The following is a 25,162-nucleotide window of genomic DNA, read 5'->3' as shown; positions in this document are numbered from 1 at the left end:
AGGGTCCATGTTTGGTGTGGTGACCTTGGGCCAGGGTGAGGGGAGGACAGAATGTTGTGTCGGCCTCCCGAATGCTCTCCTGCGATCTGGGATGCGGCTTCCTAGAATGAATGCCTACTCTGGAAGCATGTCCGGCAAGCCCTTTCTGGGGTAGCGGCGAGACCAGCGGTCTTGTTGGACCTCTTCCTCTCCACCCACCACCCTCATCCCATTTTATGGGACAGGCCTGTGTCATAGGGTTCTGGGTGAAACTCTCGGTGCTTCCATCAGCTCGGACTATGCTGGGCTGCAAGATTGGCAAACGTCATGGGGTTGTGGGTGGGGGGACAGGGAGGGAGGGCAGGGGGCTTTATGCCAGCTTCAGATGCCTAGCATCTTGGCTGACACAGAGGTAGGCGGGATCGGGGTGCAGTTCTTTGCCTTTGGTGAAATTTGCTCGGAGCACTGAGAATTTTTTGTTGCTTCTGATATTAAGGGACAGAGCGGATTTGCTCATCAGCAAGTGTGGAAAGGGCTCTTCTGAAACAGCTGTTGTGTTACGACCTGCTTATCTTCGGGATGAACAGCCCTGGCCTGGAAACCTGACTTCACATGTAAGGGCAGCTATGATGCGTCGGGTGGACCCACAGGAAGGGCCTCTCCAAAGACGGAGACTGTGCCGAGCTGGCATGCTTGCATGGCTTTCTCGCTCACCAGCCCCCCTCCGAGTTGTGCCTGGACACAGGCTGGGGGTTGGCAGAGGGCTTCTTGCGCACGCCCTGGAGCGGGTCCCAGTGGGCAGCCTGGCCCCAGCGTTCGGCGGTTGCCCAGGCCTTCGCAGGCAGAGTGCCATGTGGGACACGGGGAGACGCGCGGGAGGCCTCCGGGGTGCCTCCGGATCAGGCGTCGCTGGGGGCAGCTGGCGCGTCGGTAGCTCGCTCCCCCCGGAGAGGGCTTTGCGCCACTGCCCCACGGCGTCCCCTGCCTCGGTGCCCTCCGGAAGTGTTGGACTTGCAGAATCCATCATCCTTACCAACACGGTCCCTGGCCATGCTGGTTGGGGACGATGGGGATTGCAGTCCCAAACATGGGGGTACAGGGTTGGGGACAGTAGTTTGCAGTGGCTCTAAAACCTTGAGTGCGATTCAGTTCTGACAGCAGAACTCGCTCTTCCCTTGGGTTGCCGGTCCCGTGGGCAGGGGGTTCCGGGCAGCAGTGGCTTGCACGGACTTGCCTGTCTGACGAGCCTAGGGCTTCCTGGAGTTTGCCCTTCCCCTAAGACAGGCAACCCCTCCGGTGGGTCACCAGCTGCTGCCGTGTCTAATTTGGCGTGGCCGCGGGGCACATGGAGCACGTTTGTGCCTTCGGCTCAGGCGTCTCTCTCTCCCCGGCAGGCTCTCTGAAGCAGGGCGCGCGAGGCTGGCTGCCGGCCGGCGCGAGGGAACCTGCGGCACCCGCAGCCCGGCTGGGCACACAGAAGCGGCCTGGCACTGCGGCACCCTGGAGCGGGAAGCGGACGCTGGGAGCATGGAGAGAGCAGGTACGAAGATGCCCCGAGCCCATGCATTTCTCCGCGGATCGGCCAGCACGGATACCCCCGGAGCACAGCGGCTAGCCCAGCCCTCCCCACCTGGCGCTTTCCAGGTGTGCAGGGTCTGCAGCGCCCGTCATTCCCAGACCACTGGCTGCAGGATGGGTGTGGTGGCCATTTCCACACATCTGGGGGCTCAGGCGTGCTGGATCCTGCTGAGTGAGTCCAGAGGTTCCAGCTAACCCAACAAGCTGGGACTGCCCCGAGTATGTGACCCCGATGCCAGTGCAATTCTTCTTTCTCTTTACCTAAATTGTACTCCCCAGGGGGACTGGAGCCCCCAAGCGCCTTACGCGTTCCATAACGTTCTGTTGTTACACTTGGGAAAGAAATGAGCGCTGATGGAAAGGAGAGGGGGAAGTGAGGGGGAAATGAGCGATAGGTGGGTGGAATTCAAGGTACCAGTGAAAAGAAGAGGGCGAGAGGAACAGGCAGAAGCCTGCGCTGTGTCCCACCCACTGGGCAGCACCTCCAGCCCGTCCCCGTCCCAGCCTTACTTGGAGGCCGGGCCTGTGGGGCCAGGATCAGGCCTGCGCTGGTGCCCTCGCCCTGCCTGCCTGTTCCTTTTGGATGAAAGGGTGGGAAAAGGCCAGGGGAGCCCAGCACTTGCCGGTTAAGATGCAGATCCAGCAGGTTGCGAATCCCTCCCTCCCATTCCTCTGACTCGGCTCCAGTCTGTGGGAATTCTCCCCCCGCCCGCCCCCCGCCAGCTGTTGGTGTTATATTTGCTCCTGAGCTGGTAAGTGAGAAGCGGGCGGCGGAGCTGTGCGACGGTCTCACCACTGCCCCTTTGGCCTGGAAAGGGCTGGGCAGGTGCCTTGCGTGGTCCAGGGAGCGCAGCTCGTTTGGCGCTCGGCACGCCGCCGGCATGCGACCTTGCAGTTGTGGGCGTGTGGGTTTTGCATTGATGCAGCTGGCTGCAGTGTGGGTGCCACTGTGAAGGCATTCCGCTTGCCCTTCCGGAAGAAAACCTTTGAGATAAAGGCCTGCATTAGCCGCGACAAAAATGGGGGGGGGGCAGGGAGAAGCGCTGAGTTTCCCTGTAGGTGCCCCCTCCCCAGGCCTCAGGGGCGCAGGGCGGGGGGGCGAGTGCCCCCTCAGGCATTCTGCACTGGAATTCAGCAGTCTGTGCTTGATGTGCAGCTGCTTGTTCTCCCGAAGAGCAAGTGCCGGCCGCAAAGCACATGCTGGGGGGCCGCAGTGGAAACCTGAACCCCGAACACTTGCAGCACTCGCGTCTCATATAAACGGGAGGGAGCAGCTTTCCAGCTTGGTGAGGTCAGCAGAAACCGTGAGGCTGCCTCCCTCCCCAGGGAGCAGCAAGCAGGCCGGCCCTGTGCGCGTTGTCCCTCCCCGCTCTTCCTGCACGGGGCGCTTGCACCCACCCTCGGCCAGCATGGGAGGCCCCACCCAGATCGGAACCGGGGTCCCAGGGGTGGGGCGAGCCGGCCCGAATCCAGAGTCAGCCGCAGACAACTGCTGCGTTTGCTGCCACGCGCACCTTCTGTCTGGGTGGAGCGCGGACAAGAATTTGGATCAGCAGGACCAGGATTTGGATCAGCCCCGCCCCCCAGGGGAAGAGCACACACTCGGGGCGGACCCCGTGGTGGGGGTCCCAGCCAGTCTGGCGCTTGGGAAGGGAGTGTCCCCTGGAAGGGCTCCGACGAGCCCAGGCGGAAGGGCCACGGATCGTTCCCCTGCCTTCCTTGCTGCTTCCCAAGGTCTTAATTGCCCGTGCTTGCCCAGACAGATCAGGCTGCGGAGGCACTCCCTGGCTGGTGCTGATGCCGAGGCTGCAGCTCGTCTCCTTTCTGCCCTTCCTGGGGCGTCACGACAGAGAGAGGCGAGCTGACGCACGGAAGTGAGGAGACTCCTGGCACAGGACGGAAGCGGGCTGATGCCCGGGCGAGGCAGACGGCGCTGGCGGCAGGTGCCGGTCTGTCGGTCGGTGGGAGCAGGCCTCCTGCAGCGGGTCAGCGCTTTCTCCCGCAACTCTTTTCTCTGGGTAAGAAAAGAGGCAGGGAAAAGCAGGGGAGGCACAGGCGGGAACGCAAGGTCGGGGCGCTTCGGATGGGGGCTCCTTCCACGCCGCAGGCGAGCACAGCTGGGTTGCCGCCGCCTCTTCAGGGGCTTCCTTTGCAACAGGATTTCCCCCTGCACCCTGGAAGAAGCCGCGGGAAAGCATGGGAGGCGGCGAGTGGCCGCCCGAGCCACGTAGGATCCTGTGAGCGAGGCCGTGGGGCTGCGGAGTGACTTTTGTCTGGAGCGCCGCAGGGAGTGAGTGCGGGGTGCGGGGGGGGGGGCGGAAGGAGATCGGCCTGCACCCGAAAACAAAGTGTTTGGCCGGGGCTTTGGAGGATGCTTGTCTTGGCGGACTCTGATCATCGGCTGTGTGTCAGCTGTGGCTGTGGGTGCAACCCCTGCCTGGGCGTGAAGCTCCCGGGTGAGAAGACAAGGCCAGGCGAGCCGGTGGCCGTGGGGCGAAGGCTTGGTCCAAGGCCAGGTGACTGCGTGTGCGTGCGTCGAACCTCCTACGTACGTGCGCTCGGCGTTTCAGGCCACGGCCGGACGCATCCTTGGTGCTTGCGTCGGTGAAGGTGCGTGGGCGGGGTGGCCTCTCTGGAGCCGCACAGCTGGGCTTCAGTGGTGCCGACGGGCTCCCCGTCACCTCTGTGGTATTTATGGCTTTGTTATTGGCTCCGCGGAAGGGCTGGTGGAATAAATAGCAATAGTGCGGAGGCATCCAGACAAGTTAGTTCAGTGGGCAGTTGGAAACACTGGGTGGTTCCTGGTCTTCAAACATTGGTTTAAAGCCCTTGCGGAAAAAGATGCTTTTTAACAAGCAAGCTACACCTGCCGCTTGATATTTGCCACGGCGTGATAGTTGGAGCACCCGCCTTTTCCCTTCTAATAAAACCACATGGGTGTGACATTTGCGGGAGTTATTAAGTCAACTGAGTGTCAGGTCCACTCTCTGCTAATGTGCAAAGTCAACCAAACCAAATTTTAACTTCACATTTTTTCTACATAAAGGTCAGAACTTGCTTCTGAAATGCTGGCTTACCAGTTGGCAGGCCTGGAGCCCGAGCCCGTTTCATGAAGTTCTGGGTATTGCAGATTTGTTTACAGGAATTTTTCTGGTAATTTCCAGATGTGTTGGACCGGAACTCCTGACATTCCACAGCCAGCCAGGACTTGCAATCTGACACACTTAGAAAGAACCAGGTTGCAAAAGAACATTTTAAAAGATCATCTTGGCTGTTCGTCTGGACAGTCCCCTTCCTTTTCTTTCTCACTGTCAAACAAAAGCGTGGTTACTTTCCAGATCTCATTACACCCATGTAGACAGGCGCATGTGCCTGCATGTTTGCGCACCTGTGTGTATCCCTCTGAATTCCATAGACGGCAAGTGGATTCGTGGCCTTTATGCGCGCTGGACTGGAAACAAAAGCCTGCAGCATAGCCTTACCCCGAGGAAGCAGACTTGGTAAGGCTCAGCCGCCTGGACAGCTGGACTGTCGCTCCATATGGCATTCATTGTGCGCTTAGGACCCCTCTCATGGACGTGTTCAGGGCTTTTTCGCCACACGGTTACCCTCCAGGGACGCTTCCTTGATCCGAGCCACTTTCTTGGTTTCTCTTCAATCAAGGGAAGTCAGCTACCCAAATGCAGACTATAACGAGGGCCCGCTGCGTTGGAGCTGTACCACAGTTCCGCCTTGCGCTTGCCGAACAGAATACAGAGAAGAGCAGAGACGATTCCCATGCAACAGATGCATTTCCCCCCTCCAGCAAAGAAAATGGAAACCGAAGCCCCTGTTAAAGCAGCAGGTTAAACCAGTCCGGTGGGAAGCCCTTAGCAGCTCACAGGTGGCAGCTTTTCCCTTTCCCACGCTCCTGTAGACGGCCTTTGCTTTGCCTTCAAGGTTCAAGATGGCTGCAAGACGTAGGACTGGAACAGGCTGCCCCCGGTGGCCTGCTTGCCCTACAGCAAGATCCCCTCTCCCATTCAGGGGCTGGAGTAGACCGATCCCTGCCACTGTTTCGGAGTGACACCTTCAGTATGACATGGCATCAGCTCCCCTCAGCCACAGACTTGACTGGGAACCTTAACGCTAACTTCTGTCTACTTTTATCCATTTGTGTGTCTGCATCCTGCCCATTTTCTTTCCCAGAATGGTGCTCCGGGGGGCTTGCAGGGCCAGTGGGCTTCGGGGCCGCTGCGGTCTGAGCTTCCTAGGCTGCCCCTTCGCAGCTGATCATTTCTCTGTTTCTCAGAAATGTTCCTTGTTTGGCTATTGATTCCCTCAGAGGAGGGGGGGGTCCAATCTTCTCAGAGTTTTTTGTAAGCCAGCTATCGCTGGGACAGGCGGGGTGTAGTCACCATTCCAGATTGCCTTCGGGGCATCCCAGCTCTTTTTCACATGAACAAATCATAGGTTCTTTTTAAAATTATATTTAAATCAAATTAATTAATTAATTTTTGAATTATATTTTTCTTTGACCATCCAAAATGCAGTACTAAAATGTGTAGATACAAATGCAAAAATGCATTGATCATAAAAAAATACCAAAAAAACCTGGACTATAAAAAAGGACTTCTGGTGCACCCCTCCACTGGGATCTTGGCTACAGAGAGATTAATTACTCAATTATTCAGGTCTTTTTCACACGCTCAAGCCACAGGTGCTGTCTGTGTCTCCTCCTCCCCTGGCAGCCAGTGGCAACAGGCACTCAGAATGCGGTGGGTGGAGGGCCCCCGTCCCGGGGCTGACGGCGTGTGGCATGCGTCTCGCCGCCACGCTTGCCTGAGTGGTCCTCACATGCCTCCCACACGCCAGACTCCCTCAGGGCGTGTTGGGCAGCCGTTGGCGATGTGGCATTTCAGTGTCGTCTTCTCTGCGTTGTTCCTGCCATCTTTCCAAGACACGCACCTGACGCTGCTGAGCCTGGGAAGCGATGTCTCTGCTCCGCCACAAGGCCAAAGGCCCCCGAGCCCTTGCTTGGACAAACCGTGCTTTCTCAGCACACGGAGCCTTCCAGACGTCTCTCCAACCCACCCAAGTTTTATAGGTCACTCTGACGGCTCTGCAGGAGAAATTGAAAACCAGCAGCAGCATAATGGCTTTTATTAGGATGGATGAAATGACCGCAAAGCTTTCAAGAGGTCATTTACCTGTCCGACGTTCAGTAAAAGGGAAGAAAAAGTGGATGTCGGGAGCAGGGAGGGAGGAAGGTATCTTGGGGTATGAAACAAGCCCTGAAGCGGTGGGTGTTCGCAGGCGTTGTTCAGCCAGCAGAAAGGAATCATCAGTGTAATGTGTTCCCTTCCCCCTTGCAGCTCCAGAGCCCCCCACATCTGTCCCAGGGAGGTGGGGGACCCCCCAGAGCAAATCTGGGGCATGCAGGTTGCCACAGGGAGAGGAGGAGATGGCTGTGATGTCCCTTCACGCAAGCCAGCTTCTCCCGCTCGATCCCACTTTGGCTGTCCTCACTTGCCTGGGTGCAGGTCCCTTTCAACTCGGCACGGCTTCCTTGTTTGTAAACAGATAGAGGATCGGGACGGCTGTTGGGTTAATTCTAGCTGGGTGGAAAAGAGAAGTCACGTTTCACCTTGGGACAGAGGCCAGCTCTGCCTTTAAAGCATGAGTGCCAGTTGCAATTTTGATCCTCCTCAACAGACGTCATTTTCCCTGAGCCCTGCGACAGGGTATTCCTTGCTCTGGGCAGGCTGGCGGATGTCGCTGCCCTGCCCAGAAATTTGGCTGCAGACGCATCTGGCAGACCGTCAGGAGCCCTCCCTGCGCCGGGCTTGGCTGTGGCCTGCTCGCCTGCACCGCCCTTCAGGGAACGTCCCTGGCGGTCCGCATTGCCTCCACGGGCTCTGGGCTCTGCCCCGTCATCACACGCTGTCTCCCCCTCGCTGTGCCGGCCCGGTGCCTCCACAGTTCCGTCCTAAGCGCCGTCTTGTTGCAGGGGTGAGATTCCTCGGCGGGAGGCAGCCCCGCGTGCCAGGAGCACACCAGAAACTGGTGGAGTCGCTGGCCCAGCTGCAAGAAGAAAAGCTGCCGCTGCAGGAGGAACTTTCCACACAAGAGGACAGCCGGCAAACGCAGGCCGCACAGCTGCACAGCCAGGTACACCTGCCTTCTTCCCTGCTCCGTCTCCTTCACGGCCTCCATACAGAAACGTGATACTCCTCTGCTTGTGGTTTCTCTTGGGGCCGGCTGTGGAATCTGCCGTTCACCCTGGCTGGCCTCCCAGCAGAGCCTCTCCGCTGAGGGTTCGTGCCAGGAGCTTTCCCCAGCTCCTGCCAGCCATGCCCAGGAAGACCTTGGAGGGCGCCTCCTCCTCCTCGAGATCGCTGTGAGAAACCGCCTCGGAGTAACTCTGTCCCAGACCGCCACCGTCCTGCAGCACGTGCGCCCCCCCTCGTTGCCCCCCCTCGTTCTTTGTGCTTCCTGCACTCGTGAGTGTGACGCGAAGGTCCAAAGAGCAGCGCGAGAAGCAACGGGCAGGGAGAGCAAACGGGTGCAGAGCTGCAGGAAGGCGCAGGAACCGTGCAGATGTGGCACAGAAGAATCCCCAAAGTGCGCAGGGAGGAATGGACACGGGCCCTGAACTCGTTGCACCGAATAACCCTACATAATGCCCTAAAGTGCACTGCGAGAGGGCGGGCGTGCCGGAGGGCATCTGACGCGGCTGCCTGCAGCCCCCACTGCGGGCAGGGCGCGAGGGAGGCGGGAACCCCCCCCCCCCCGCGTTGCCTTGGGCGTTCCCCTTGTGCCGCGTGGGGAGAGCGGTTGCTCGCTGTGGATCGCCTCCACCAGGCTCGTGCCTCTGTCCGGTCTGCCTCTTCTCCTTCGACCGCAGAAGGTGCCCGAGGGAATCAGGGGCGGCCCTTTTGTGAGCCTGCAGCCAGGGGGCTCCCTGTTGACCCACTGGGCGTGCTGGGCAGGACACCCAGGCGCTTGGCGACTGTCCCAGGGTACACCCTTCCCCATCCCTCCCTCTGCTGCCATGGCTCCCTCCCCAGACAAGGGTCCTGCTCCGAAGGCCCCAACTTCCAGCTGGTACAACCAGTGGACGCGTGTGTGGGATGCTGGCACCCCGCAAGCAGTGCCTCGTCCCCACCTGCTCTACGGGGGTGCTACATAGTCCCCAGCAAAAGGTGAGTCCTGGGAGGGCCCTGCATGCCCCTTCGGGGGCCCCTCGGCCCCTCTCTGCTGCGTGCTCGTCTCGCCCTTCCCTAGGAGGGCCAGTGTCCCAGGCTGGCCTCTGTGCGCGAGGCCCTGTGAGCGTGCCTCCAAGGCGGCCTTTCCGGGGCCCCGTCCCGGGCCCTCCTTGGGTGCCCCCTGGTCAGCCCACACATGATGCTCCGAGTGTCTCAGACCAAACCGGTGGACTTTCGGCCTGCACTTTCGTAGGGCTGCAGCTTAGGCGCAAGCCTTGGATAAACTTTGCAAAGGCACCCAGAAGTCAGAACCCGCACGGAATGCTGCGCCTGCTCCTCCTCGCGTTGCATTTATTTCCTGTCTTTCTTCCTCTTGCAAGGAATCCCAGGTGGCTTACAAGGTTCACCGCCTCTCCGTTTTATCCACACCACAACAACCCTGCGAGGTAGGTTAGGCTCAGCAAACAGGGCTTTCTCTATTCCACTTTCTGTGCCTTGTCCTTTTGGTGATGGCAGTGCCTGCTTCTCTCTCTGCGACTTGATGTGAGCCACTTTGGGAAACAACAGTGGTCTGAAAAGTGGGGAAAATACAGCAAACCAAATACACAATAAATGCATAAACAAGCGAGCGCAATAGGAGAGTTGGCGAGAACGTGCCTGCTGCCCCCATCTCACGAGCGCTGAGCCACGTGCCTTCGTGGATCCTTCCCACGTTGCCTTGACGGGGGGCTTAAGCGCCATGGTTTTCCAGGAGCCACGGTGCAGGGCCAGGTCGGCCCTTCCGCATTTCCCACATTCCTTGGCCCAACCCAGTTCACCCAACCCCCCCCCATTTCCTGGCTTGCTCACCCCCACCCCATTTTAACAGGCTGGGACTGCTTGGGACCCCATTGCCACCACCCTTTTAAACCGAAGAACAAAGCTCCTTGGATCCCATACGATTCTGTGGGATAAAATCTGCCAGGCTCATCTGTTTGTTTTCCACTTTGCAAAGGGTGTCTGCTTAAGGCGGCCTTTCTCTCAGCAGACGGAGAGCGTGAAGGACAGACGCTTGGAGCGGGCCCAGGAGATGGACCGGCTGCATTCCGTGCTGGTGAGTTGTGGCGGCGATGATGACAGGTGATGAATCCTCATGGAAACCACCGTCCAGCCACTGGGTTTGAGGATGGGCTGCCAGCCTGAGCACAGGGCGTGATTTTGCCGTGCTCGGTGGGACAGGCAGTTCGGACTGGGGCACAGAAATTGCCACTCGGCACTTCTGGCTCCGTGTCATCCAGGAAGTTGGCCTCTTGGGCAGGGAGAGTCATTTCCCCCTTTCTAAAGATGGCAGGACGCCTCTCACAGTGCGTTCCATTCCCTCTGCCTGGATAATCTTTCCCCAAGAATGCCAGTGCGTGCATGGCTTTTTGAAGCATCTGGAGCCCAGTAAACCATGTGGCTGCCTCCATTTAAAGTTTCCGGCTGAAATGACGAGAGCTTGAAAATCTTCCCCGGCCTCTTCTCTTGTGAACCGAAGAAGCGCTGAAGGGAGTGCCCACGGAATAGCAGGGAGGCGTCAAACAACCGTGGTGGCAAAACAAGAAGGGAGCAGCACGAATATTTAAATACACACCTGAGAACGCTTAAGATACCTGCGTGGTAGTAATTGCACAACAAAGGCAACATCGTAAAAAGCCTCTCGTGCAAAGGATGAGGGTGCTACCCACCTGCTGTGGAGGTGGGCGAGAAGGGAGACCAATTAGCCGAAGCCCGCGCACCATTTGCGGGCTAAATCAGTTTCATGTTCAGCAGAGCAGCTGAGGCGTTGAGGCCTTTCTGCTTTCCCAGCCAGGGCCCCCCTGGACGTCCTGCTGATCCCAAAGTTGTTTCCCAAAAATCGTGTGATTACAACTCCCAGATCGTCTAGCGATAGTATTTGCATCGAACAGAACACTTAACGCGTTCCCAGTTAACCGGCTGCTTGTCTTGGCCCATGCATTGAACTCAGCACAGCTGCTCGTAGAAAAGGTGTGGCTTCGTTTTAACTAGTCTCAGGTTGTCAGCAGTGAATACAATGGAAATTAGTATTCTAGCCAGAAGAGAGGAAAGGACAATTTAATATTCCTTCATTGTGATGAAAGTTCTGATTACTCTCTCCAAAAGCAATTGGTGGCACGTCATGGCCTGCCAACTCTAGCCAGACCCACACTGGCGTCGCCACCTCTGGATGGCTCTCATGGTGGTCCAGCTCTCCCTCAGCCAGCGAGTTGGGTATCATCGTTTCCACAGCTGCCCTTGCATCCCCGCCAGATCTCAGAGGGGGCTCTTCCCCGCCCTGTGCCCCCACCACCTTTGCAGAAAGCAGTGGCACAGCTGCTGTGCTTGGGTCTCACCCACAACCTCGGAGGTTGGGTGGAACAAACAGGCAGGGGGGTGGCCACCTCTGGGGTCACGGGCACCCCCAGAAAATCGGCCAGATGTTCTAGCCGAGTTTGCTCTTTTTAGGAGCCACAAAAGGCAAAATTCCCCCTGCCCTCCGTTGTCCCTCCTGCCCTGCCCAGCTCTTGCTGGTAGCGCCTTGACGAAACAGAAGCATCTGCTCTGAAATGAAAATGTTTCTGTCACTGTAATTTCTCCAGAAAAACTGTCTCATCCCCTTGGTGATTTTCCTGGGGTGCCCAAGAGTTAAAAGAGCAAAAGCATTGGCCTTTATCCTGAGTACAGGCAAAGATGCAACTGCAGCAGGTAACCCCTCCACACATGTGTAGCCGGTTCTGGTAGTCCAAAGAGCATTGTTCCCACTGAGAGTTTTAACTGAGCTAAGAACCACTGATTACGGCTGCAAAATCTTCTGAATGAACATGTTGGTTTCCTTAGTAGGTGGTTTGAGAGCGAGTAATACTGTTCCCTGTGCACGGATAGTGCTAACGCACGCCGCCTCCTGTGCTTCCTCAGGGTGGAACAGACTTGGAGAAGCACCGGGACCAGCTGGTTGCAGAGAACATGCGGCTGAAGCAAGAGGTGAAGGCATGCAAGGCGCTGCTGCAGGAGTTCAGGAAGCAGCCGGCGAGATGTGTGAACTGTGAGCACAGCCAGGTAAAGGGCGGCGTCTTTCCCCCGGGGTGTCCCCGTGCCGGCTCTCCACCCAGCTTCTCAAGAGCCCTGCAATTCCCTCCGTGCCCAGGAGAACGTGAAGCTGCAGGACCAGCTGGCACAGCTGGTGCGCGAGGCGGAGGAGGCGAAGGGGCGCCTGTCCGAGCTGGACCTGGAGGTGGAGCAGAAAACCAACCGCCTGGCCGAGGTGGAGCTGCGGCTGAAGGACTCTCTGGCCGAGAAGGCGGAGGAGGAGGAGCGCCTCAGCCGGCGGCTGCGGGACAGCCAGGAGACCATCGCCAGCCTCAGGGCCCAGCCGCAGCAGATCAAGGTGCAGGCCCCTTCCGTGCTGGGAGCCATCTGACCCCGAAGGGAGTTGTTCTGGCTTCTGGCTGGCGCACATGCTCTGCTCTGTAAAAAGGAGGCTCCTCCCGCTGGCCCGGGACGGGGAAGGAGCGGCCCGAGGTGGCCCGTGCCACGTGCTCGCCACGCTCTGCCTTCTCGCTGGACAGATGCCTTCCTGCCTTCTCGCAGCGCCGTCTCACAGCAGGCAGGAGGAGGCCAAGGGGGCTGCTGCCTGTGCCCCTCCCTGCCCCAAGGAGGGTCACGTCTAGCCCCTCTGAGGATGCTCCCCGAGGGCCGGGGAGGGGCTGGAGCGCCATTTGCACACTCAGTGCACTCCCTCGGGCTTGGGAGCCGGATCCCAACCACTCCGCCGAGGTTTTGCGGCTGGTTCAGGCGGGATTCATCACCTGCGCCTTCGTCCCCTCCCTCGCCCAGTACGTCATTCGAACGGTGGAAGTGGAATCCTCCAAGACGAAGCAGGCCGTCTGCGAAGCCCAGTCCCGGAACCAGTACCTGCAGGACCAGGTGGGGATGCAGAGGCAAGTCCTGAAGGAGATGGAGCAGCAGCTGCAGAACGCACAGACGACAGCCGCTCAGCTCAGGGCACAGGCAAGCCAGGCGCGGGGAGCGAGCCAGGGTCGTCTTCGTTTGGCGGGAAACGGGAGCCCACGCAGGGGGGCCCAGGCCTCCGGTTGTCGCTTTGCAGCAGCTGCTGCAGCCGGCGCCCACGTGCACCCCCTCTCCTTCCTCCGGCCGACAGGCAGGCGTGATGAGCCCGCGGGTGGCCCACGACCCGTCCCGGGGCCCTCCCTGACACCCCTTGGGGTCCTCACACTCCCTGGCACCTGGTGTGGTGCTGCCTTTCTGTCCCTAGCAGATTCGGGGGCGGGGAGGAATAGGAGGAGCAGAGGTGAGACCCGGGCAGGTTGCCGAGGGAGGGTGCCATCTCTTGCCCCATCCCCCGTGGGGCAGATTCTCTGCATGGGCATGGAAGCGGCCACCCAAACTCCTTCCCACCCGTGGCGGGAGGCGCCCTCCTTGCTCTGCTGACGGCATTCCCGGCACATTGTCCAGGTGCTGCTGTACGAGTCAGAGCTGGAGCGCACCCAAGAGCAGGTCCTGGAGGAGATGCAGAGCTTGGAGGAGAGCAAGAACCAGGCCATCGAGGAGGCCTTTGCCCGGGCCCAGGAGGAGATGAAGGCCGTTCACGAGAACCTGGCAGGTGAAGATCTCCCAGCCGGGGGTGGCCGGGGGCCAAGCACCCGGCTGGCCATGGGCTGAGCCCGCAGCTGCACCCGGGACCTCTGGGGCTGTGCCAGTAGCCATTGTGTCTCTTCGTGAAAGCCGCTTCTTCCCTCGGACCGTGGCAGCCCGGCGGCTCCTGGGGGGCCAGAGGACCCGCTCCCTTGGTGGGCCAGCAGGGTGCAGGACGAGGGGCCTGCCTTCCCTCCGCGGCCGGCGCTGCGTCCCACAGAGCACTGCAGCCACGCTTGCCGATGGGTGCTGGAGCTTTCTGCCCCTCGGCCCATGCGGCACCCTCAGTGAACTTTTCGGCTTCTCTGCAGGGGTGCGAACAAACCTGCTCACGCTGCAACCAGCGCTCCGCACCCTCACCAACGACTACAACGGCCTGAAGCGGCAGGTCCGAGAATTTCCGGTACTCCTGCAAGAGGCCCTGCGGAGTGCCAAGGCCGAGGTCAGGACATGTTGGTGGCAGGCGCCTTCGGGTGGCGGCACGCTTCTGAGGGGGAGGTGGGCTGGCCGGCTGGGTGGATCCTGAAGCCCCCTGAAGGTATCGCTCGTCCTGTCCCCTCTCCAAGATCGGGCGTGCCATCGCGGAGGTGAACAGTACCAACGAGGAGCTCCTGAGGAAATACCGCAGGGAGCTGCAGCTCCGGAAGAAGTGCCACAACGAGCTTGTGCGGCTGAGAGGTCTGTGCGTCTCATCGTGTGGCCCTTGCAGGTCTGCCAAAGGTGCTGGGCGGATTGTTCTCCAGGTGGCGCACCCATTAACGCCCCATAACCACTGCCAAGCTGAAGGCCAAGGCTGGTGACGCGGGGCGTCCGGGTTGAGTGTGTTGTGGGGCAGGAGGTCTGCTGGGCCAGGGGTGCTGTTGTTGCTTCCCTGGTGGACCTGTGGGGCCCCCCCTCCCTGTAAGCGAGGGCCCGGCTCTGTGGGCCCCGGCATGTGTTTGAAGGCAGCTCTTCAGGGACATGGCAGCTCAGCCAGTGGGGAGAAGGTCCCCCATTCAGGCTGGGTGAATGCGCGGGGGCTGAAGTACCAGCTTGAAACTTGCTCTTTCTTTGAGCTAAAATGCTGCTGGCTGAGCTTTTACTTCACTAAGGAGGCCCATTTTAACCTTCCAGAATGGGGGAAAAGTTGTGCCAAGAAGCCCAGAAAGTACCAAAGAGCTGGTTGGGATAAGGGACAGAGAAAAGGGGCCTGGGTGTCAGGGGAACTCCTGGTGGGCTGTGGGTCTCCACTTCTGCCCTTGCTGGAAAAATTCTCCGTAGAGCAGTCGGGGGCCAGTATTCCAGCCATTCCCAGGTTTTTAAGTTTGTGCAATTCCTGTGAAAGGCAACATCCGAGTGTTTGGTCGTGTCCGGCCAATAAGTAAAGAGGATGGAGAAGGGCCGGAAGTGGCCAACGCTGTGACCTTTGACCCGGACGACGATGCGGTCCTGCACCTCACCCACAAAGGGAAGTTGATCTCGTTTGAGCTGGACAAGGTCTTCCCCCCAGAGGCGACGCAGGAAGACGTAAGCGTGGCTGCGGGGCGGCCGGAGGGCGTGTCGGTGGGGAGAGGTGGGAGGGGACTGCGAGGCCGGCATCGCCTCTGCTGCTCGAGCTCCGCCGGGAGGGGGGGGGCGTCTGGCGGCGATGCTTCTGCCTTTCCCAGCAGCCCAGGAGGACGAGGCGCCCCGGCGGGACCCCCTCTGGATCCGCCTCGGCTGCCATGATTCCCCGCCGGCGTGGCCGTGCCAGCCGGCGATGGATCAGTGCACCCTCCTGGATGCCACCCAAGGGGCAGATCTGTCTGGGGCAGTCACATCGTTCCAGCCCTGAAACACTGCATGGCGAAATGCGGGGCGGCCCTGAAAGGGTCGGGCCACGCCTGGATCCCAGGCCGCAGGTGCCCAGGACGCCTCTGCAGAGGGGCTTCCACAGCCGGGCTGCCATCGCGGAAGGGGACCTTTCGCAGGCGCCCCCTCCGCGGCAGTCCTTTGGCGCCAGGGGAATGGCCTGGTCAGGTTCAGGGCAGGCGCACGGGCCTCCTGGCCCCTGGCCGTCACGGGGCCCGGCCTCTGGGAGGCGCCGGGCCTGGGAGGGAGCCCCGTCCACGAGGAAGCCCTAGCTCGCCCAGCAGTGGGGACGGCCTCCCGCCGGTCCCCCTCGGAGGCCATGGGGCCCCGCTGACGAGCCCTCACCGCCTCCCAAGGTCTTCCGCGAGGTGCGCGCCCTCGTCACCTCCTGCATCGACGGCTACAACGTTTGCATCTTTGCCTACGGACAGACGGGCGCCGGCAAGACCTACACCATGGAGGTGAGCCGCTCGCGCCTCGGCCCTTGGGTGCGGGGCTGTTTCGGCGCCCGCGGGGGACTCCCCTCCCCCACAGCGCTTCGGCCGGGGTAAATTGCCGCTGCCGGCACCCCAGTCGTGCCAAACCACAATGCCGGGCATCCCCGTGCTGCAGGATGCTGGGAGGTGTGGTCCAGCGCACCGAGAGGTGGCTGTACGGCCATGGGCCTTGCTCGGGCTGCGAGAGTTCCTCGGGCCACGCTGAGGATGCCACGAAAGGACGGCAAGGCTGCGGAGGGCCGTGCATGGCCCGGGCTCCCGTGGTGCTTGCTTTATTCTAGTCATTTTCTGCACTGCGTCCCGAGACGTCTGCAGGGGACGGGTTAGGGAAGCATTTACTAAATAGCAAATGAATACCAGCGAGAGGGTGGGCGCCGTGCTCAGAGGCACTCACGCGTGCAACGCTAGGGCCGGGGGCTTCCTGCGTCCTGCGGTGAGCTTCCGGCCCCGGTCCAGCAGAGCTCCTGCAGGATCCCCCCACGGCCTCGGCTGGGCTGCCCCGGACGAGGATGCAGCCCGTGACGCTGGGGCCTTTCTCTTCCCCAGGGCGTTCCCGAGAACCCCGGAATTAACCAGCGGGCCCTGCAGCTGCTCTTCTCGGAAGTGCAAGCGAAAGCCTTCGACTGGAACTACAGGATCACCGTCAGTGTGGCGGAGATCTACAACGAAGCCCTCCGGTGCGCAGTGGCCTGCATGGCCGCTCGCCTGGGGCGCCTCCCAGAAGCCGGCACAGGCGCTTCCTGCAGCGGGGCTGCCCCGGCCTTCAGGCCCCGAGCTTTTCCCGCACATGGGGCACCAGGCTGGCCGTTGGGAAGGCCGGACCCAAGGCCGCAGGGGAGGTGGCACTCTGCCTGTGCGCAGAAGCACTGCCTTCAGCCACAAGGGCAGCGCCATGCGGTTCTCTCACTTCAGGCCCCTTGGGAGTGGTGTCGAGTGAGGGGATGACTCGAGAGCATCATCCCACGAAGCTGAAGGGCAGGAAACGCGGGAGAGCGGAAGGAAAGGGCTTCCCTGCATGCAGAAAGTTGAACGCCCCCACCAGAGCGGGCAGTGCAGGCAGGGAGCGGCTGTCTGGCTGCTGGCCATGCCGGCTCTGCGCCCTCCGCGGGGCTGGGGCAGCTGGCCTCCGAAGCGCAGCCGCGGGCGGGGGCCGCGGGCGGCCAGTGCTCCGTGCAGGCCTCCTCTGAGGGGGCCTGGCTTGCCGCTGCGGAAATGGAAGGTGGGGCAGAAGCGCTCTGGCAGGGCCCTTCTGACGGTCCCGGGAAATCCATTCCGGAGTGGGGAGCAGTCCCAGAGCCGGCTCCGCTGCATGTGGGGCTGGGTTCGCCGGCCAGCTCTGCCCTCCAGCAGACGCGTTTGCTCTGGCATGGAAGAGCCGTGCAGAGGAGTATTGCTCGGGCTGATGTGCGCGAGTCGCTCGGCGGTCTCGCACCAGCCGTTTGCTCTGCCACCCCCGGCCTGTTGAACAGTGCTCCGCGTCAGGCCCTCCCTCCCCTCGCCGCCCACCTGGCAAGACCCCTGGGCTGTGGGGGCACCCCCTTGGCGGCTGGCGCTCCGGCCTCACGCTTGCCCAGCTGTCCTCCTGGGCCCGGGGAGCAGCCTTGTGCAGGAGCCCGGGCGCTTCTGCGGGCTGAGGCCGGCCGGCTCCTCTTGCAGGGACCTGCTGGGCAGGGATCCCCAGGAGAAGCTGGACATCAAGCTGTGTCCCGACGGCAGTGGGCAGCTGTACGTGCCGGGCCTGACGGAGTTCGCCGTGCACTGCGTGGAGGACATCAACAAGGTGAGGGGCCGTGCAGGGGTTCTGGAGCCGCAGAGCTGCCGGTCGCTGCCGGGGCCCTCGCGGTCCTCCCCGAGGAAGGAGCGGTGCAAGGACATCCTGTCCAGACCGTGGCAGGAGGGGCGCGTGGCTTGTGCCTGCCACGCCTGTTTCATGGTGGCGCTTGCGCGGCGTGGCTCGCCTCCGTTCCTCGGAGCGGCGTCCTTCGGCCTCTGTCGGCTTTCACCGCACCGCCAACTCGGCGCTCAGAGATCGGGGTGCAGAGCCACAAAGGCCGTTTCCAGCTGCTCGGCCACCCAGGGTGCCGCTGCCCGCCGAGTGCCGCGAGCATCGCCTGCCAAAAACCGATGCTCCGTCTCCCCGCAGGTCTTTGAGTTCGGCCACGTCAACCGAGCCACTGAGTGCACCCACCTGAACGAGCACAGCTCCCGGTCTCACGCCCTGCTCATCATCACCGTCCGGGGAGTTGATTACAGCACGGGCATAAGAACCACAGGTCGGTGTCCGCAGCAGTGCGGAGGCGGGAGGGAGTCCGGCCCGGTCGTCACCCATCCGCCCGGACACACTGTCTCCTGAGCGAGGCTCCCGGCGCCATTCCGTGCCCAGGCAGCGCCTTCCCGCCCCCGGCCCTTCCCTCCCTCGCCCTGCGCCTGGTATTCGAGGGTGCTCGGCGCGCCCAGCGTTGCCTGTCCTCCTGCTGGAGTGCTGCAGGCGCTTCCCGGCACCAAATCCGGCTTGGCACTCCTGGAGGTCTGCCAGGAATCCACCGGGCTCAGCTCGGGCGTGGAGGGGTCCACTGCCAGGGCCGCAGGTGTGCGTGACGATGGTTCCTGGGAGCTCTTGACCGCCCCTCTCCGAGCGTCCACGGCCTGGTGGGGATGCTTGCCCATGCAGTCCCCTGGCCGGACGCGCACGGGGTCAACCGCCCAGTCCTGGCCATATTTGCAGTCGCGCATGGCCTCAATGTGTCTCGCTTGTCATCTGCCAGGGAAGCTGAACTTGGTAGACCTGGCAGGATCAGAGCGCGTGGGGCGCTCGGGTGCAGAGGGGAGCCGGCTGCGTGAGGCTCAGTACATCAACAAATCGCTCTCAGCTCTGGGGGACGTGATCTACGCCCTGCGCTCTCGCCAGGGCCACGTGCCGTTCCGCAACTCCAAGCTCACCTACCTGCTCCAGGACTCCCTCAGCGGGGACAGCAAGACCCTCATGATGGTTCAGGTGGGTGCTTCCACGAGTCGCACAACAGCTCGCCTTGCGCATGGTGCAGCAGGGTGCCCCCGATCGGCGCTCTGTGGCTGCACTGGGTTGACACATCCGTCCTCCCCAGCCAGCCCGCGGCGGGCGGAGTGGAACGAGGCTCGCTGGCATGCCTTCAGGCCTCCTGCTTTTTGCCACTGTGGTTCTTTCAATCCTGGGAAGGCCGTGGCGATGCTTTGGAGGCACTGTGCCAGAAATGACTGGCAGAGACAGGACGGCAGGACGCAGCAGAGCGGGGACCTTCGGTGGCCCTTGCAGGATGCAGGCGTCTTGAGGGCGCAAAGCCAAACATGACGCCCAGAGAAAGAATTGACGCAGTCTGCATATTTTCGTTCTGACTCTGCTGCTTCGATACCAGGACATAAAATGTGCTTCCATGGAGAACTGGGTGCTCTCCATGCAGGCTGGTGTGGAAGAATATGATCCGGCCCCAGGGCGGCAGGCACAAACTTTTTAGACCGAGCCTGGAAACATGCCCGGGGAGTCTGTCTTGCTTGGCTTTCCAGGTCTTCGCAGCCCTAACCGATTCTTTCCTACCTGTGGCACTAGGTCTCCCCTGCTGAGAAGAACACGAGCGAGACCCTCTGCTCCCTCAAGTTTGCTGAGAGGGTGCGCTCCGTCGAACTGGGCCTCGGCTCTCGGAGGGCAGAACCGGGCAGCTGGACCAGTCAAGAGCACTTGGAGGTAACCGGCTGGGCACGGCGCCACCACCCTGGAGACGTGGCGGTTCCTCTGGTCTTGCATTTGCCATCAGAGGCATGCTTTGGGAGCATTCCTGTCACGCTGAAGTTGGACTTCAACACCAGGCGGCTGTTCCTGGGCGCGGATGAGTGGCCTGGGGTCCCTGGCAGTTTTGGCCTGTGGTTCCTCAGCGGAGTCCATGGTGAGGACGCCGGGAGCTTTAGGCCGCGGGGCCCCAAGTTGCCCTGCTCTGTTCTTGAGTGACCCCACACGCCGGGACCATTCCCGCTCAGAGGCTGCCTTCCACAGGCGAACAAAGAAGTGGGGGAGAGCGAGCGAGCGAGCGAGAGAGAGAGATGGGGGTGGGCCAGGCCGAGAGCTGCGGTCATTCTGTGACTGCGCTCGATTTGCAGACATGCTCTGCGGTGGTGAAGTACGGGCCTTGCTGCACCTCGGCCCTGGCAGCTGGCGGCCGCGTGGGCAGGATCCGTGCAGGCTGGGTGCTCTGCCCAGCCCTGTGCCTTCCGCCCCCCCCCCCCCAAAGCTGCCTTCGCGCGCAAGGGAGAACGTGCCTGACCGTCGGTCGCCCCGCTTTGGTTTGTGATCCTGTGGCTGGAGAAATGCGCTTCATTGCCGTTCTCCTTGCCATCGATGCTCATCCTTGAAGGATGTGTCAAATTCCGGGGTGTTTCCCTGTCCCGAAATAACGTTTGAGACAGAATGTCCGTAAGTGGAGGCTGCCTCTGAAATAGGGGTGGGAGAACCAGCAATTCGCAACCTGCCCTACGTTCTCTGGAAGGCATTTTCAGCTTGTTTGGGCTTGTTCCCCTTTCAGTTTTTGACCTGTTTCTTCAGCTCAGCTGAACGGTGAAAGTGTTCCTTTCCGTGCAGTTTTCAAAAGTGTGCACTTTTTCCCTGTTGACCAAAGTATGAAAAAGCTTATTCTTTTTGAAAAAAATAGCACATCTCACATCTTAAACAAATTCATGTTTCAAGTGTGATTATGAATGTAGACATCCACACAAGTTTCTTTCGCCGCTGCCGCCCCCCTTCATGGCCACGGTGCAGCAGGGCCTGTGGCGCAGCTTGTGGGGAGAACCGTCGTTTTCGCCCTTCCACCCACTGACCGGTTCCCAGCTCCACTGAGCTCTGGCTTCCGCAACCCGTGCCAGATTTGGGGAGGCTGGTTTCTGTGTGGCCTCCCTTGGAGCGCTTCTGCCACTGCGCTGCGCTCCTCCGGGGACGCGAGGGTCCGGCAGCGCGGCTTTCCTCCGAGCCAACCTCCTCTGGCTGCGCTTTCTCCAGACAGAGCCCCCGGCCCCTCTGCAGCCCTGCATTCGCGCACAGTCGTCTCCTCGGATGGGCCGATCGAGTTCGCTCCGGGCCAAGCTCCAGAGTTCAGGTGAGTGTTAACGCGGATTCCTTGGGCTCTCTGGAGGCGCGGTAGGTGACTCTGCCTCCGTCAGGGGCCCTGCCTGGCCCTGGCATCTTCTCCTGGGATGGAGCTGGGTCTGCTTGCAGGATGTGTCTGGGTGGCCCCTCGTCCAAGGTCCAGAAAACATGGACTTACAGAACTCATCCGGAGTGAAAGGAGAAGTTGCCCACAGCGTTAACAGTCAGCCTCCTGCTGTGGCAGCCGCGGCACAGCGGGCACTCGCCCCTTCAGTCGTTCTATCAGGCAGCTTGGACTTAGCCTGCAGGCACGGCGTGCCAGGGCACCTGGGCATTTCCTCTCCTCCTTACATGCAAACTTCAGACAGCCCTGACCAACGGGCCGGTCACTCCAAAGAGACCTGCAGTTTGGGCACAGTCTTACTGGGACAGCCATCCTCGTTTAAAGGGACCACCATCCTTTCAGCTCTCTGCCACTTTCCGGGTGACAGCAGCTCATTCCTGCTACACGTTCAGGCCCTGCGCACGGCCCCTCACGCCGACTTTGCTGGCGCCTCCTGCCCTGCTGCACCTTGAGCATTTTGCATTTTGCTCATGGAACTGGCCGGCTCCTCTGCATTCTGAGTGCCTGGGAGTATGGCAGACCATTGCACATGAGCAGGCCGGTGGCCGACCCCCTGCAAAAGTGGTTTTACTCCCATCTGCCTGTGATGCAGGTCAGCACTGAGGGGCCTTTTTGGGGCCATGCCCACCACTCATAAAAACAGCCTAGGCTTATTGCCATCCCTTAAAATCTGATGGTTTCACTGATGAAACGTGGGGAGACTCTGCTCTCGCCTTCTCCATAACACGAACATCCAAAAGGGTCTTTTAGTTGGAGGATAATCTGTTGTGGGAAGGGGTGGCCACCTTCTGGTAATGTGTGGGTCTGTGAGAGTCACTCCATAGCTGCTCTTCCAGGAAAGGGGGATCTCGTTTGTCAGCCGTGACGGCGGCAGCTGTTTCAGGAGTCTAACTCATGCCCATTTGCAGTTCTTTTAACCTGAATGTGAAACAAACCTCCAGTATCTCATTTGTTTCCAGCTTGGAATTAAGCGATTCTCTGCCTGCCTCCAGGTGAGTGCGGGCAGGTGTGGAAGCACTGGAGCGGAGACGCTTGTCAGGGTGCAGGGTCCCTCTTTGGCCGGCATGAGGGGGAAGAGGGGGGTGGGTGCAGCTCCTCCTGCCGGCATGCTGCTCCTTGGCCGGGTGGCATTTGCATGGCTGCAGTGTGTAGCACCAGGCTGACTCTGGCCGCTGGCCCAGCGCCCCGGGAAGCCTGCTTTACGAATGCGCCGATGGCTTCTGGATGTGGAGGCACCTGTCCAGCAATGCTCCCGCTTTACTCGGGATGGAGCTTGCGGACACGGAGTTCTGACTTGCTCCTCAGCCTGCTGGATGGAGCCCTCCCCTTCCGTGGCCCGGCTAACCAAGGACTGCTCACCACCTTTGCTCAGTGAAGCAAGCAAAATCCACAACTGGAAATGAAAGCTCTCCTGCAGGGGAAAATGTCCCCGCATGTGGGGCCAGGCAGAACATGTTGCAGCCCCAGAGCGTGACGCAGCAGAACGCCGAGCTCCTTGGCAGGCTTTTCCCCACACGGAGGAGACGCTGCAGTGGGCGTCTCGGTGCCTTTCCCCTCCTGCCGGCCTCTCATGCCAGCACTTTCAGATCCATGTTGTGAAGCTATTTCCGTGCTGTCAGTCATGCTACATTTAAGCACTAAGCCTTACGGAAGGGCCACACTGAATATCGTCGTAACAGATAAATGCCTTTCATAAATCCTTTTGATTTGGGCCGTTTTTAAATGTCTGGGCAAAGTTCAGGGCTTTCACGTTTTGCAAGGCACAGCTGCATATTTTACCCTTGACCTAGAGTCGCATGACATGCTGCACGGGGACGTTTCGGAGTGGCCAGGCAGCATCTTGCCTCCCGCTTGGTTGTCTTGCATGCTGCACGGTGGCGGGCAGCCGAGAGTGGCGCTCCCGCTTCCACTGCTCTGCAGTACGAGTGCTTTCTTCTCCTTCACCTTTTTCAGGGAAGCTGAGACCGATTCCTGTGTGACCGCAATTGGACACGAGAAACCAGGTTGCCTGGGAGGAGTGCAGAACGCCCCGCTTGCTTTCACCACGGGACCACCCCGCAGCGGCTCACGCACGCGGGCCCAGGAGACGTGTCCAGGGCTTTTGTGGGGGCGCAGTCACAGGAGCAGCAGCCAAAGCGGGGCCGGCGCCCATCGCTCCTCCTGGGCTAGGCTGAGGTCTCCACCAGACGCTCCATCCAGGCCTCTCCTCAGCCATACCTCACCTGCTGCTGGAAGCAGGTGCGGCTCTCCTTGGATGCAGCTGGACTTCTGGAGATGGTTCCTCTGCCCAAGGATACGGGGCGAGTTTTAATACATTTTGAAAGGGAGAATGGAGGTTGGGAACAGTCCTTCGCACCATTGCTCTGGTTTTTAAATGAATAAAAACTCTCTGCACCGAGAGGCAGGCTTTCAGGCACTCTGCGTTTTCCGTGTTCTGAAAAACGAGCAAGTGCCTAGGAGGGCAAGAGTGGAAGTGAAACATGACTTGGGCTGGAGCAGAGCTGGGTCTGCATCTCGTTGATCGTCGTCATCGGTCACGGGGCACATTTGCTGGCTTGGCTTGGTCAAAGCCGCTAGAAACCCCCACTGTGTTAGGGGCCGTTTCCTCTAGCTGTTGATCTTCCAAACAGCTTTCTTCAGGAGCCTCATGCAGCAAGCCCTAGAGAAGGGGCCAGTGTTGGGGTTGAGCCCCTGGAAAATACAGGATTGATTTGTTCCTACCTTGTCACATTTTGACAATTTGGAAAAGTGTCAGGGAACCCAGGTTCCATTTAGATGCCAGGAACCAATTCCTGACAGCCAGGACCCTGAGGGTGTGGAATGGGCTTCCCCGGGAGGTGGCTGAGGCCCCATTGGGGAGGGCGTTCAAAGACAGGCTGGACATGCACATGGTGGGCATGTCATGAGCAGAGCCAGCTGGAGCCGGGGGTCAGACTAGATGGCCCGGGAGACCCTTCTGACTCGTGCTGTTTCTATGCTTCTAAAAGTATTTACAAGCAGGTTGTCCCAGTTGGGACAGCATGGCACACATCCTGCATCCTGCAGTTGTGACCGTGTCCTCTTCCTCAGGTTTATGAGTGCAAAAGGCAGCACTTCCCCTGGTCTGGGAAGGGGTCTCTGCATTCCAGTGCTTCTCCACTGCCGGAAAGGAGTGTGGCAGCCAGGGAGGGCTGGGCTGCCAAGCGCTCTGCCCTGCGCAACGTGGCAAGTCCTCTGCAAAGGGCACAGCTGCCGATGGCCTGATTCTGCGTTTGGTCCTCTGCCCGGGGAGGGGGAGCGGCAGGAACACAAACACGTGGGGCGGTGGGAGCCCAAGTGGCTGTTTTGAGGCCTGCACCAGCTGGATGTCCCTCCCCACAAGTCGGAGATCGTTGGGGAGAGGCCTCCACCAAGAAGGGCTGCCCTGAGGGGGCCGTTTGAATCCTTCACAGCTTGCCATGAAAATGTGGTTTCAACAGATGCCCCCGTCTGCTTTGTTCTCTCTGGTTTAGTCCATACCGAATGAGGAAGGAAAGAAGGAAGCGCCACTGCTGGAGTTCTCTGGCAGGCAAGACACTCGGTTAGGTAGGGCCCCCCACCCCAGGGGATGCTCTAGGGCTCAGCTCTGTTCTACACATGCCATAGATTTGGAAACGGGGAGGAAACCCTTGTGCGGGCATCCTCTGATTTTAGCTGGGTGACTGATCAGGGCGTGGCAGGACCAAGCCCCTTCCTCTGGCGCTGGAAGGGTGGGGTTGAGCCACGCTCACCGAAGGTATGCCCTGGTGTTCAAAGCCACACACTGGAGTGCCATCCAGCTATTCAGACTGTAGCGTGATGTGATTAGATAGCAACCAGCCTAGAAGGAAGCATGAAAATACACTGGCAAATGATACAAAATATTCATGGTTGTGAAGCAAAGCCTTGGGTTAAAAGGACAAGAAATAGGAAAGATGGACCTGTGAGGTGTAAATTTAAGGGACATAACCAGATCCACTCCATGCTCCCTGGGGCCCGCAGAGGGCACCTAGGTATTGCAAATGAAAGCCAGGGCGACAGACTCGCCACGCCGTGTAGCGCCACCAGGGCCACTGATGCCATCCAGCACACTGGCAAGTTGAAGTCGGCAAAAACAAGGCCTTGAAATATGTGAAAAATAGTAGCAATAAAAAGAACAGGTCACTCTTGGATTAGGCCCTGTGTTTAGAAC

The 25,162-nt window shown here is 60.2% G+C and overlaps 1 protein-coding gene across 4 annotated transcripts; it reads left to right on the top strand.

Annotated features, from left to right (window-relative positions):
• Positions 1–427: 427 nt before the first annotated feature.
• On the top strand, positions 428–23,389 carry KIFC3 (kinesin family member C3). Of its 4 annotated transcripts, XM_044434172.1 has the most exons (20): positions 428–593; positions 1,374–1,519; positions 7,547–7,707; positions 9,125–9,190; positions 9,772–9,837; positions 11,679–11,819; positions 11,908–12,147; positions 12,597–12,770; positions 13,236–13,383; positions 13,727–13,857; positions 13,982–14,093; positions 14,740–14,921; positions 15,602–15,706; positions 16,289–16,419; positions 17,399–17,522; positions 17,886–18,015; positions 18,508–18,737; positions 19,326–19,460; positions 20,763–20,859; positions 22,927–23,389. In XM_044434172.1, coding segments are annotated over exons 1-20 (2,547 nt in total). In that variant the 5' UTR covers positions 428–591; the 3' UTR covers positions 22,953–23,389. The 4 variants fall into 4 exon arrangements, with proteins under 4 accessions (XP_044290107.1, XP_044290105.1, XP_044290104.1 ...); XM_044434170.1 differs by lacking the exons at positions 428–593; positions 1,374–1,519 and adding an exon at positions 21,933–21,965 and having other exon boundaries at positions 3,890–7,707; XM_044434169.1 differs by lacking the exons at positions 428–593; positions 1,374–1,519 and having other exon boundaries at positions 3,890–7,707.
• The last annotated feature ends 1,773 nt before the right edge of the window (positions 23,390–25,162 follow it).

The sequence above is a fragment of the Varanus komodoensis genome, unplaced genomic scaffold (genome assembly GCF_004798865.1).
Source record: "Varanus komodoensis strain SLA01 unplaced genomic scaffold, ASM479886v1 scaffold27, whole genome shotgun sequence".
Lineage (NCBI taxonomy): Eukaryota > Metazoa > Chordata > Lepidosauria > Squamata > Varanidae > Varanus > Varanus komodoensis.
The sequence above is the reverse complement of the archived record's forward strand: the minus strand, read 5'-3'. Positions and strand labels throughout refer to the sequence as shown.